The following is a 14,984-nucleotide window of genomic DNA, read 5'->3' on the forward strand; positions in this document are numbered from 1 at the left end:
AAAAATCTAGTATACCATTTATCATAGTTCTCTTCATACTGTAAAAAGAAAAGTCACTACAAGTGAAAATTAAGATACCGTTGCGGAGGTTATGAGGAAATTTTATTATAAATTCCTGATATATTCCACCCTTGCCTGTTCTTAGCCTAAATGTAATTTAGCACTGCAAATCATTTGTGAAAAATTTATTTTAAAAGGCATAAAACTTACTAGTGTAAAAAGAAAAAAAAATCTGTACCTCCAAAAGAAGTCAAAAGCACTCATTAAGTTACTTCAATAAAAATGGAACTTGGCCAGCCAAGTTACCATGCATTCCTTGAAACTGCATTAGGTCTCATGGCTTGACTGAACATCTGAAAGATCTCTTGATCCACTTAAAAGTGGCTACCAACCCAATTAATTTCTCTGGAAGAAAACTTTAATAATTGTTTCAGCCTAATCCCTCTTCAAATGGACCCACTCAGATGACTCATGTTTATTGAGTACTCAATCAATTAAAAATAAGTAGCCCATCGAAGGCAAAGTGTTATGTTGTTTGTCTAATTGTAAAATTAACATATAAAGAATATAAGATTTGAACTGATATTGAAAAACTCAGTAACATATTTGTCTAATTTAAAAACCTACTGATGGATCAAAATATACTTTATTTTAATTATACTAGCACAGTGAGGCCCAGAAAGGCCACGGAGTTGCACACACAATGGTCAGCACCAGCAGGGAAAGCCACCATCGGCTGGTGGGTGCTTGATGCTAGCACACAAGCCCTTGCCGCATCTGTATGATCTGGAGTAAGGCCGCCTGCACATCTTCATCCATGTGACCCTTGGGAGAAAGAAGAAAGGGGAGAAATATTTTATGTCATCTTCATTTACACACAAATTCTAAAGACAAGGGCTTTATAATAGAACCTCGTTGGTTGTGATTCACCAAATGCTAAATCCTCACCATCGTGGTGATATTCTAAAGGTTTTATTGGAAAACAGAGTAGAGCTCTATCATGGAAATAAAGAACATCAGTTTAAAAGTAGTGCACACCAGTTGCTCTTAACATCTATTATCAGAGAAGAGATGGACAAACCTCTTTCTTTTTTTTACATAATGGCTCAGATGATAGGGGTAGCGTAAGTTACAGATGAGCAAAGTAAACTACAAGGAAATTTTTTTTGCTTCTGCTGAATTTTTTTTTTTAATTAGAAAAGTAATGAAAAAATCCCCATATTTATCTTTTTTACATAAATAGGATCATATATATTATTTTGCAACTTGCCTTTTCACCTAGTTATTGCCTTAATTATTTTATTGATTGATTGGCCACACTGCGTGGCTTGTGGGATCCTAGTTCCCCAATCAGGGATCGAACCCAGGTCCACAGCAGTGAAAGCACAAGTCTTAACCACTGGACTGCCAGGGAATTCCCTGCCTTAATTATTTTAAATTATTGTATAATATTCCACTGTATGGATGTATCATAATTTCTTTATTCATTCTCCCAATGCTGGGCACTTATGGGGTTTCCAATCTTTATGGGCAGATTCCTAGGGAAGAAATTGCTAGGTCAAAAAAGCAGGCTCAATTTTTAAATTTTGCTAAGTACTACAAAGCTCCCTCTATAGAGATAATAACAATTTACACTCCCACCAGCAGGGTATAAATGCCCATTTCCCACAATGCCCTGGCCAATGCTACAGACTATTGTCTTGTTTAAAATTTGCCCATCCCAGAACTGAAAAATGGTACCTCCTTGTTTATTTGCATTTCCCCCTTTACTGGTTAGGTTGAGACCTTTTTACATGAATATTATCGGCTTAAACTTAGAAAGAGACACTTTAAAGTTAAAAAAATGGCAAGAGGTTGATTAAATGCAAGTCAGTATGGTGGGCTTAAAACATCCCCCCTTCCCTTTTTCTTTGCTTGAGCACTTGAATGGGTTTCAGCATAACACTTCCTATTAATATAAAAAGTTTTGCTTCCAAAATCTGTTTCTATAACAGCAGGATGTTTAAATTCCAAACATTAGCCATAGTTGACTAAACTGAATTTCTTAGTTAACTTTATGATGCCAGAAGGCAAGACTATTTCAGATGCCAATTGCTTTTGTTATGTTTCATTAGAAGTCAGTGGAAAATAATTTTGAATTTCAGAAGCATACATGAAAAAAAGTTGAAAGGCTTGTCAGTTTGTGGTCTTTCAGCAAGAGTATGCTGTTCCCCCCTTGGCCAGTATCACAGCCAAGTGAGTTCCTCACCCTCACTAACACAGATCTTCTACCCTTTTCTACTGTTTTCCCTCCAAAGAACTCCCCATTCTGCTGCCCGTCAATAGTCTCGAATAATTGCAAGAATAATATACTTTCAAACCCCAGCTTATCGTCTACCTACTAAAAAGAAAGTAGCCAAAGATGCTTTATCATATCATTCATTCTTTTACATTGGTGTCCCCCTCATCTCCTATAGAAAAGGCAGGCTTTTTTATTTCAAGAATTTGATATCGCAAAATCTTTTCCTTTTTATTATTTAACCTGGTTTTTTCTTTTTTTTTTTTTCAATGATCTTCTCTGAAGCTTTCTCTCAACACCTTTTCTTTTTCAGTGTGGACACTTCAAATCCTAAACAATTTCTATTACATCTCACCTGCCATTCTAACATTGTCTCGATTGTCTTCCCCCCAGAATCTGAGAATTTTGGAGATGCTGATCACAGGGTTTCTACAGAGCATTAAGTATAAAATCCTTCATATGTTAAACATGTTTCTTAGTGTGATTTTTTTCTAATAGCTTTCTCATTACACCCCCCAAAGAAGGCAATTCGTAGTCTTCTGCTTCACTGAGATTAAGGCTCAACAAATAAATATTATTGATATTCTAGCAGAACCACTTTTTTCTTAAATTATTAAAATTCTGTGCACATTTTACTGTCATTTTTGCACTTTTTTGGTATTCTCTACCTTTCAAAGAAACTCTCCTGAGCTACCAAGAAACAATGAAGTCCTTCCCACTCTCCTCTTTTAGCTAACAGACATGTGTGGATGTCAAGGCATTATCTCCAGCCAGCAATACCATTAACGTGTGCTGCCATCACATGCTGCCAAACTGTCTATACAATGAATGACAAGCAGATGGAGACAACACTAAATTTAAGATGCTGTGTTGCCATACAGCCTTGTAAATGTCTCTGGGAGATAATGCAAGGCACGATTAAAAGAAACAATTTTGGGGCTTCCCTAGTGGTGCAGTGGTTGCGGGTCCGCCTGCCGATGCGGGGGACACAGGTCCGTGACCCGGTCCGGGAAGATCCCACATGCCGTGGAGCGGCTAGGCCCGTGAGCCATGGCCGCTGAGCCTGCACGTCCGGAGCCTGGGCTCCGCAATGGGAGAGGCCACAACAGTGAGAGGCCCGCGTACCACAAAAAAAAAAAAAAAAAAAAAAAAAAAAATTTTTAAATAAGCATATGGGGGTTCAACTACTTTAAACTTCAATGACTTTCATATACATTTACTGGAAAATAAAAAATTAGTTTCTCTGAAACAATATCCTAGCCAAAGGAGTAGTTCTTCTTTACCTGTGCAGCACTAAGAAGGTGTGTCCGATAAATTGCAATTACTTCTTGGTGCTGTCTGTCAGCATCCTACAAGTGTGGAAAGATGGACAGATCAGAATATCAGCATTCACGTTTTCAAACACATGGAGGCTTGTGACAATGCTGTCCTCAGGCTTGATGCTTCTACACGGTAGTATTATTAAAGTGCTCCTGCTACTCTTATAACAAACCACCTTGGACCCACCAGATGCAAAATTCCATTGCATAACAATAGTATAAACTTTTCTAAAGAATGTATGGGAACATTCACAGTGAAAGCAATGCACTTACCCTAGGTAACATGAAATTATTGCCTGAGTTCATATCTAATGCCATGAAATTACCCAGACACTTATCAACTTGTGCTTTGGATTACTGCAAAAACTTCCTATCTCATCCCCTGTCTCTAGACTTTATTCCTTTTCATGCTTCCAAGACTGAGGTAGCTCTTTCCTCACATCACTTTTGACTCAAAAACCTTGGGTGACACCTCATTAGATATAAAGAGAAATCAAACTCATCAGCTTGATTCTCAACAGTCTCCACAACTTGACCTCAAATACAGCCCCCATCCCCCATGCCTAGCCAGGCTGAGCAGCCTTTTACTACCCCTGGGGCATGCATGCCACTTGATTCCACCTCCATGCCTTCCTTCACACCGTTTCCTTTGCCAGGGAGAGTCTCTATTTCCCTTCCACCTACCCGAACACCGTCTATCTACAAGTTCCGGCCAGGTACTCCCTTCCTCTTTGAAACCAGCTCCCACCACATCAGTAATCTTTCCTTCCTGGGAATTCATATCACTTAGAATCTGGGACCATATTCTTAGTTCTATATTTGATATTTTTTGTCTCATTATTTTACTTTTCATGGATCTATATTTTGCCTAACTACCCAGAACTCCTTGGGGACAGGAACTGTACACTCTCTTTATCCCTGACAGTACTTAGCATAGTGCCATGAACATAATAAACATATTTCTGAATACTGAAGAGACTACCATATCCTTTTGATAATATCCAAATCAGTAATATGTCATCATTAATCTGTAGGCCAACAGTGTCATAAAATGAACACTTTAAAAAATAACTTTCTTCTATTCAAAAACAACTCATGACAAATTCCTATAGAATAGGAAAATATTACCCAACAATTTACATTTGATTGGGCTATGTTTTACTTAGCCCCATAGCTCATCCAACTAAAACAGCAAACAAACTAACAATCAGTTCATATTATCCTATTTTTACGGATGAGGAAGCCAAGGGTTAAGGGGAATGTTCCATGTCACTCTCTTTTAAGTGGCAGGGCTTAGAACTGAGATCCCAACTTCAGCTTCTTAATTCAGTTGCCTTCTTTTAATATATAAAGGAGATACATATCCATATAGGTATCTATATGAATATATATACACAGATGTTTTATTTTAATGTGTAAGGATACAACATATAAAACCATAGGAATGTCTACCTTCATTCATAAGGATAAAAAACTATTAAAAAAACTTCCTTCAGTTTAGTGGACCAATATTTTACAGCGTGCGCTACAGTTGGAAAGCTATCAGATTTGGAGTCAGCAAGTCCCAGGATTAAATCCTAGCTGTATGACCCCAGGCATATTTTCATTTTTGTTTCCTTAAGAATTAAATAGGGGGGATAAAACCTTGTAGGACTGTGAAGAAGATCAAGTTTAAAGATCAAGTATGTAAAATGTTTAGTGTAGTGCCTGGTATACAGTAAGCACAACAAAAATGATATTATATCATTAGTATAAGTAACTTTTAGCAAAAATGATTACATTCTTGGATCTGAACATAGCCAAAGATCAATCTGGTTTCTGAATGAGATTTTACAAACAAACAAACGAGACCCTGTGCAGATCAGCACGAAGCCCCGCAGGCCCCGGTTACTCACTGCCAGCTGCTGCTGCAGGGACTTGACCTGGTGCTGCAGAATGCCAATCAGCTGACTCTGCCTCTTACTGGGACTCCCGCTCGTGCAGGTGAGCTGGGAAAGGCCACTGAGTGCTTGTTTTAGTCTTTCCACATCGCTGAGCAGTTCAGTTATCTTACAAAAAAACAAAAGAGTTGTGGGAGAAACATGTATTAGTCACTTATTCACTTACAATGAACATCTTTACACAGAACTCATTCCTTGAGACACAAAATTTATCTCTATATACCAGAAAGTTGAGGAATGAACGCTGTCAAGATTGTTATCAACAGTATGTGCAATATATAATTTCCTCTCAGTAAGGGGAAAACCTTTCATAGTTAAGAAAATTAAATGAAATCATAAATACATGTTTGGTATGTAGTATATGCTTAATAAATAGCGACAATTGTAAGTAGATATTAATAACTTGCTATTATAATTATACATTATATTCATAACTGACTTCCAAACAAGCTGAGAGCACTAAAATTCTGGGTCATATGAGCAGACATGTCAGAAAGTCAGTACTTTTACCTGTCCACTGAGGAGGGCTGAGGCTGTGTCTGCTTTCACTTGTCACTATATCCCCAGCATTAAGCATAGTACCTTGCAGGTAGAAGGCATTTAATAATTATTTGTTGAATGGGTAAAACTGAACTCAATCTCCCTGATTTCTCATCTTCATAGTACATACTTTATTCAACTACCAGTTTCGAAAATATTATTGAGCACCTATTATGTAAATTGTACCATGAGAATGAATGATAAGATGGAAACATAAGTTATGAACCTGCTCTTAAAAACTAGTTGGAAAGACTAACCACATCATTCTTTTTTTTTTTTTTAATATTTATTTATCTGGCAGTGCCGGGTCTTAGTTGCGGCACACGGGTGGGATCTTTAGTTGTGGCATGTGGGATCTAGTTCCCTGACCAGGGATCGAACCCGGCCCCCTGCATTGGGAGCATGGAGTCTTAACCACTGGACCACCAGGGAAGTCCCAACCCCATCATTCTGACACGGTAATATATATGTTGTAAATGGACGGCAAAACCAAAATACAACATGCATTTTGGAAGAGGAACAGTTTACTGTAGGCTAGACTGGCCAATGAAGGCTTTAGGAAGGAGGGTTAAGTGATGAAGTGGGCATTAAGGAATGTAGAGGATTTAAGTAGGTAGAAAGGAGGGGCAAGATATTCTGTCTGTAGGAAGATACGGGGAAAGAATGTACATGAGTTGGAGGGCTCAATTTACTGGTATGGGTCAATGCCAAGATCAAGTCTGGGGAGCTCTGCAGCATCCTTAGTTTCTCATAGCCCAGAAACACAGTACTTTTTCCTCCTCTCCCTCACCATTCTTTAGGTACCTTAAAACCCACTGGGTTTTGACCATTCATTTTTGAGGCAAGTGAATCTTGAGTTTCCCCATCTTACCTCAATTCTTGGCTGTACCAATTGAGCTGAGGAAACAAAAGGAAAACTGCTTTTGATTTTTGTTTGTGTGACTTTACCTTTTTCTCAACTCCAATCTTTTTGTTTTTGCATACTCGTAGTCAAACTAAAAAGGTGGCATTTAATGGTCACTTTGTTAATGCTTTTGTAAACTTGTCTTGTGGAGTGCTACGGTAAAGAGTCCTATTCTACTCTGGCAGTTCTGCTCTGGGGTTTCCAATACCAAGCCATGCTTACCTAAAGTATTATTATTACCTTATTATCTTTAGCTTCGATTTGTTTGGCGGATTCCTGTATTCTTCTCTGTAACTCTGTGATTGTGGTTAAGGACTTATCGCATCGTTCCTGCTGATCCTTGATTTCTTGCTCAATGCTGACATGGAGCAATTCCTTCTCATCTTTTGCAGACAGTTCCTTCTTTTTGGCATGCAAAACCTCCTCACACACTTCCTCATACTTCCTATTCAGATTGGCCAATTTTTCATTTAAGTTGGAAATCTGTGTCTCCAAATCACTTTTCGTTGCTTTATATTTAGACAAATCAACCACCTCCCTAGTCTCTAATTTTTTTAATGCTTGTTTAGTATTCTGAATCTCAGACTGGAGTTTGGAGACCTCTTTGGTTTTGTTTTGGCTTTCTTCTTCCTTTTCTCTCAAGCTAGCTTTTATGATTCCAGCTTCTTTCTCAAATGCTTCCTTAATCTGCAAATGCTCTGCCAGGGGCACAGAGGAGTTCTTTTGATTCTCCAGCATCTGCCGCAGTTGGGTCACTGTCTGCTGCTCTTTCTCATAACACCTTTGCTTGCTCTTCAGTTCTTCCTTAAGCGTCTCAATTGTGCCATTAAGAGACTTTCTCAGGGCCTCAACCTGTTCCAGTGGAACATGCTGTTTCTGCAAAAGAGTTTGTGCTGCAAGGATCTCAGAAGTCTGCTTGGCATTTTCGCCCACCAGCTTCTCTTTCTCATTCTTTACCTCTGTGTATTTCTGCAACAGGTCTTTTAACTGTCTGTTCAGCTCTTCTGTTTTTCTGCTTAATGCTCTTTCCATTTCATGAGAATTCTCAACAAGAACATTTTTATCCTTTAGATCCTTCTGAAGAGTGAGGATCTCCTTCTTTAACTTGTCATTTTCTTGCTTGCACTTCTTGGCCTCTTCTTCGTTGATGTGATACTTTTGTGTCTGCTCGGATAACTGTTCTTTTAGTTCTTTCTCGGTAGCTTTAAATTTTCTCTCACACTCTTCAAAGCTGATAATTGGAGCATATTTTAGCTTGATGCATTCTTGTATTGTGTCAAGTTCCCTTTTCTGGGCCTCGATCTCGGCATGCAGTGTTACAATCTCCTCCTGGCCTTTTTTGTAGTTAGCCAATATTTCGGCACTGTTGTCCTGGACCTTCTTCATGCTCTTCTTTACAGCACTCATCTTTTCCTCGTGCTCTCTTAGGCTTAGGTACTCAGCTTTTATTTGGTTCTGAGTGTTCTCCAGGTTTCTTTTTAATATTTCATTCTCATCTTTTATTTTCACAAATTCTTGATTTATATCTTCACACTTCTTCTTCATGTCTACTAATTCTCTGCTGGTTTTATCCAATGTGCTACTCAAAGCAGTTTTAATCTCTTCGTGGGTTTTCACTGGCACATACTGATTACTCATGATCTTTTTCAAGTCAGTGTTTTCAGACGTGAGTGAATATATTTTCTCTTGGTCGTCACCACATTTTTTATTAAGTTCAGATAGCTGCTTCTTAAGTTCAACGATATTGGATTTCAGAGCCATTATCTCTTTTTCGTGTTTCTCTGGAGGTATGAACACAGTTTCCAGGCGGCTAACATTCTTACTTAAACTGGCATTTTCCATCAGCAATTTCTCCATTTCCAACTTCTTTTCTGTATATTTGTGTGTCACATCTGAAAGCTTTTTATTCAAATCATCAACAATTACATCACGTGACTTTTTCATTTCTTCACTTACTTTTAAAGGGACGTAATGATTTTTCATTTCAGTTGTTAAGTTATGTACTTGTTGGTTGAGGAGCTTATTATCCAGATAGACCTTTTCGATTTCCTTTTGTAATGTCTGATTTTTCGATGTTAACTCACTGATTCTCCTCCCGAGTTCTCCTGACTTTTGCTCTAATCTGCTCTTGAGCTGCTCATGTTCTTCTGGTTTGACGTGCTGAGCCAGTTTGGCCTTCAAATTCTCAAGTTCTCTCTTTAAAGGTCTAATTTCGCTAAGTGATCTTTCATATTCTCTTTCCATCTCTATTAATTTTTTTGCCTTCTCGTTTACTTCATTTGACAACAAGCTCTTCATGTTTTCAAATTTCTCTGCCGGAATGGAAAGGGCCAGCTTGGATGACAAGTCCTTTAACTGGCCTTCCATCTCGGTGACCCTTCTCCCTCTCTTCTCTCGCTCCAGTTCACACATGCTCAATTCCTTCTGCAGTCGCTTATTCTCTTCCATTAGCTTGCCTTCATCCCTCTTAAACTCTTCGACTAACATCTCATTTTGTTTGATTTGGTTTCTTAATTTCCCCACTTCTGCAGACGCACCTTCATATTTCACTTTCATGTCTTTCAACTGATCCTTCAGTTCCTCTGTCAGTCTGTGGTTCCCAGTAGCTGCATCGCTTGTTAGGTGCTCTTTCAGGGCAAGAAAATGTGTCTGCATTTGTTTCACTTTACCTTCTGACTCATACATTCTCTTCTGAACATCTTTCAAGGCATCTTCTAGTTGCTTTATCTGCTCATCTGAATCCTCTTTGACCCTTTCACATTCCAATGCTAAGGCTTTGCACTCTGCCACCTTGTGAGCCAGTTCATTTTGGAGCTTGAGTCTGTCTTGTTTTGCAGAATCACAGAAAGTTCTCATTGCTTCTAATTCTTTCTTTAAAATTTCATTTTCTGAATATGAGGTTTGATTAGGTAAGGCTAGCTCCAGTGGTCTTAACATAGATCTGCTTTGCATATGGGCTGGCATACCTGTGGAAGTACACTGCAAAAATAATAATTATAAAATAAAATATCAATTCCAAAAGCCTAAAGAAGACACTTACTTATTTACCAAACTTACCATTGGTAATACCTACCCACACATGAATATCAACTTTATCAACATACATTTACTATTTCTGTTTTATGGCACATAATGTGCTTAGAACTTCAAATTCTGAAGAAAGTCATCAGAACCCTTGAGTAAAAACAAGGCTTTCACAATTTTAAATCTGCAAATAAGTCCATAAAATATTATTTTCTAATAACATATATTGACTTCTAAGTTCCCTCAATGTTAACTCCAGTGTAATGTTGTTTAAATTATAAAAATACTACCAAAATAAACCTAGCTAATATAAGAATTCTCAAGGGAATGATGTTAAGCAACTCACAAAATAGAAACACGTTTTCGTCTCTCAAAAAGAAAGATAAATTAGAACTTAGCATACGATCTTACTACAAAATTGGATTGACATCTTGTTTCCTCTATTAAATGCTAACAAAAAGAAGTACAATTTAAGTTCTCATTGAAATATTTCATAAGTATCAGAACATATAACCATGAAAGATTAACTATTTCTTTTTTTCCCCATCCACCCTATTACAATAAGGGCTCTTTTAAAGTCATGTGCTATGAGTAAAAAAGCCATGTGCTATGCGTACAACCCACTATTTTAATAGGCAGGTTTTACTGTTGTTCATTTCAATCCACACTGCCTTCCCATGGATGAAGAAGAAAATTAACAACATGGAATAATTTCTCAGCCTCAGACTGCTTCTAATTATCTTTCAACTTACCAATTATCTTTAGACTAAGACTACTATCATCTACCAACAAACTACTTACACAGCTTCACAATTTCCATACTTATTTTATTACAATCAAATATTTATCTTATGTTCTTAAATATTATTCAGTTGATTGACAACCAGTCTCTCAACTTAGAATCTTAGAAGTTTCCAGCTTAGAGTGATCTTAGACATCATATAGGCTAATTCACTCTTCTACAGAAGAAAGTATGTAAAAAAACCTTTAAAAGCCCAAATATTTATCAGTTCTGCAGTTCTTAGAAGGTACTAAAAATGCAAACCTTGTATTTACTGGAAACTAAAAGTGAGGAGCAGTTAAACAAGTAAGAAAATCAGATAACACTCCTTCTTGGAAGCTTTATTTTGTGGTGAATTTCCAAAATATAGAATATCTATTTGAATGCAAGGAACAATACATTTAAAAGTCAAAACAAATGCCTTTTGAATTATTCATACCTGTCTCCCCCTTTAATGGGCAAATATGAAGAGGTGACCAACTGCTGTTAAAGAATAGAGGGCTACTGTCAAAGACAATGAAATTGTAATTCAAATCTCTTATTTAAATCACTGTCACCAAAAATACTCTAGAGGGCACTAGACACAGCAATATCTGCTTTTATTAAACTCAGGACCACAAGGCCAACTTTTCTTTGATAATGAAAACCTTATTCAATGTACATATAGATGATAAATATACAATGCTCTTTTCCTCTTTTTAAAACGGCACAATTATTTTTATAAATATATTTTAAAATAAAATATTACCTGTGAGTCTGTCATGTACATTTGACTTTGTTTAAGAAGCATATCTTCTTTTCCTAAATAAGTCCAAATAAATGATATCTTAAATATCCATATCAAAGAAGGCTAAGCATTAATTTGGTGTTATTATCTCCTTTATTGTTCAAATAAAAGAGAAGCATGAGTTACAACATAAAATTATCCTTGTTCTAAAATATCCATATTTTTCCTTATTATTCCTATATACATAAGGAAAGTATATATATTCTTTTGAATAGATACTAAGTTGGTTTTTATAGTTTATTTATTTATTTTTGGCTGTGTCGGCTCTTAGTTGCGGCACGTAGGCTCTTCATTGCAGTGCATGGGCTCAGTAGTTGCGGAACACGGGCTCCAGAGCGCGTGGGCTCTGTAGTTTGCAGCACACGAGCTCTCTAGTTGAGGCGCGTGGGCTCAGTAGTTGCGGTGCGCGGGCTTAGTTGCCCCATGGCATGTAAGATCTTAGTTCCCCAACCAGGGATCGAACCCACGTCCCCTGAATTGGAAGGCGGATTCTTAACCACTGGACCACCAGAGAAGTCCCGCTAAGTTAGTTTTTTGAATTATGTAAAATTGTTAGACTAAATAAGTTAAATGATTATTATGAAATATGTATATTACAGTCAAAATAAAAATGGTGTTCTTTGCAATTTATAGGATAAATATGACGGTTGTACTTAGCTAACGGATAATTTAATATTCAACAGGAAGCAAAAAATTAGATTTTTCTAGAGAAATTGTTTAAAATTGAGAATAAACTAAAGTGAAAATTATGTATAGTCTTAAAATAATAAATATTTATGGAACATCTAATTTTAAAATGCTTACCTGCATTGGGACTATATCCAAAGATTCCTCCAAATCAGAAAACTATGTTTAGGTCTCTTTCCATAAAAAGCAGGCACCAAATATCACAAGATAAATGTCTAACATGTGACAAGGCAAATTTGGTAATGCGTACAATATACAATTTAAAAATCTAGGTCCTAAGGAAAATCAGAGCCTCAGTGATTACCAGATTTTATGTTAGAGACTACAGGAGTCATTTTAATCTCTTCCTAGTTCCATGTTGAGGTATAACACACAAGTAGTTGGATGAAGTTTTGCAGCAGGAATATCATATACAGTTAGAGAAAATAAAGAGGCATAAACATTCTTTTTTTTGCTTGAACTGTGTGAACTGTAATGATAATCTATACTTTTATACTTACTGTTACTGAAATGACTTCCCGATCCTAAATGACTGCTCTGAAATCACAAGGATACATTAAAACATTTTAGGTGAATACTGCTTCATTTTGTTAAATTCTGTATCTATTTTAGCTCTAAATAATCCAGTGATTAAAACTACATTTTCAACATTCCTTTTTTCTCCTGGGTATTATTCTACTCGAACTCACAGAAAGGCAGAACACAGTTAGAAAGATCAGTTGGGAATAAACTACTTCACTCAGCATTTTAATAAAAGCAGCCAAGTATTTCAAGGAAAAACTTGACTGCTCAAAAGAAAAAAAAAAAGCTCCAAATGAAATGAAACAACCTTGAATGCATACCCTCTGCTGTTTCTTTACTTCAAAAGGAAGGAAATGCCACATTCGCCTCAATAAATCAATTTACTTTACCACCGTTGGGGAGCAGGAACCCTACCTCATCGCCTGTGAAACATTAGCCTAACCCCCTCTTTCAGAATTTATGGAACACCAATTACCTTTGAAGGTAAAAGGAGACAGAGAGCAGGAAATAAAACTGAGGCAAAGAGCTACATATAGTTCGTAATAAATCCATCAATACATCAGTTAGGAAAAGGAGAATAATAGAGAAATTTTAGATACTCTGAGTCAAAATATATTTGGATTGCTCCTTATCCCAAGTAAGCCAGACACAAAGAACCTAACATAAATTAAAATACTATATTTTTGAGAGTAAAGATATGCAGATGTACTTCATGTTTGTGTATCTGTCTATATTAGTACTAATAGCTATGTGTCAGGCTCTGATAGGTGACCATGATAAAAACGGCCCACAGTTCCATAACTAAATTCATGTCCCATTAATACTTATTGCCCCAAGGGTATGGAAAAATATCTGTAAACTTAGGTAAGCTCTTTGTTCTAAGTAATATTTAATGCTAGAGCCTGTAATAGGCAGTAAATGGGCTTATACATGAATGGGTAAGGGGAGGCCAAGGCACATAAGGAGTTCAAAAGACTTAGTTTGGATTTATTACCTTGACTTGATGGCTCAAATGAAAACAAATGCATGAGTTACAACATAAAATTAGCCTTGTTCTAAAATATCCATGTTTTCCCAAACCTGCTCTATAAGAATAAGGAAAATGCCTACATATTAAGTATTACACATAACACAGCAATTCTGTTGGCAGTTTGTGAAGACTTTTAAGTATGTGAGATGATATAGTAGTGGATATTCAATATTTATAAATTATGATTCCTTAGTTTTTAAGGACTGCTTTCATAAATACTGGGTCACATATAAAGTGGACCTTGTAATTTTCTTTTTGAAGGTTATAAATCACTTCTAGTATAAAAATTCATCTGACTGGGGAAAATGCCCCCATTATATTGAGTGCAAAAACTTACAAAACAGGATGAATAATAAGACTACCTGTTGAATTCATGTATATAACACAAGTTATGTACAAAGAAAGGTCTGAAAGGATGTCAGGTGCTAAGAGTGCTGGGCTTATAGGTGTGTTTATTTTCTACTTTTAGTTTAACCATATTTTTTAATTTTTCTGAAATAAATATATGTTGTTTTATAAGAAACAGTTAAGTATTTTCCTATAGTTTATAATAACCTCATTCAAAGTTACAGACTTGTCTGAAGCTACAGAAAACCATCTATTCTTAAGACATGAGAGTCTACTCTTAGGAGAAAAATAACACAAAAATAGTACCTAATTATAGGTGTCAAACTTTGATGAATACTTCAAAGGCCCACATACACTTCTGTATTTTCTCCAGCTGAATGTCAAACTAGTATTGTAGTTAGGAGCACAAACTGCCTGAATTCAGGTTCTGGCTCTGACACTTACTATTATTTATAAAACCCTTCATGGGTAAACTGCTCTTTGCCTCAGTCTCTTCACTTATGAAGTGGAGATAAAAAGAAAACATACCATACCAAGTTGATGTGTTTATTAAATGCATGTAAAGTGCAAAAAGCAATTTCTGGCGCATGGTTGGGGTCATGAACTTGTTAGCTATCACTAGTTTCACTACTAACCTTAAAAAGTCTTCAAATGTGAAAAGAGATAGAAGGCCCTATACTAGACTGTTCTTTAGCTTATAAAACTGTTTCTAAATAATTTCAGAATTCAGTCTATAAATATAAACACAGGTTCTTGGTTTTATTTTTTTTAATGTATCAAGGCATAACTCACCTGCAATAAAGTACACAAGTATACAGTGCAAT

At 36.5% G+C, this 14,984-nt stretch overlaps 1 protein-coding gene across 2 annotated transcripts in view; it reads right to left on the bottom strand.

Annotated features, from left to right (window-relative positions):
• Positions 1-633: 633 nt before the first annotated feature.
• The window catches only part of UACA (uveal autoantigen with coiled-coil domains and ankyrin repeats), an 85,960-nt gene continuing 71,609 nt past the window's right edge, over positions 634-14,984 (bottom strand). For both annotated transcript variants that reach the window (XM_024128703.3, XM_007102913.4), the window contains exons 14-19: positions 12,761-12,797; positions 11,535-11,587; positions 7,222-9,960; positions 5,493-5,645; positions 3,562-3,627; positions 634-825 (exon numbers count right to left, since the gene is read on the bottom strand). In XM_024128703.3, the coding sequence (XP_023984471.1) occupies positions 754-825; positions 3,562-3,627; positions 5,493-5,645; positions 7,222-9,960; positions 11,535-11,587; positions 12,761-12,797 (3,120 nt within the window). In that variant the 3' untranslated portion in view covers positions 634-753. The remainder of the gene's footprint in view (positions 826-3,561; positions 3,628-5,492; positions 5,646-7,221; positions 9,961-11,534; positions 11,588-12,760; positions 12,798-14,984) is intronic.

Source organism: Physeter macrocephalus, chromosome 11 (genome assembly GCF_002837175.3).
Source record: "Physeter macrocephalus isolate SW-GA chromosome 11, ASM283717v5, whole genome shotgun sequence".
NCBI classification, from domain to species: domain Eukaryota; kingdom Metazoa; phylum Chordata; class Mammalia; order Artiodactyla; family Physeteridae; genus Physeter; species Physeter macrocephalus.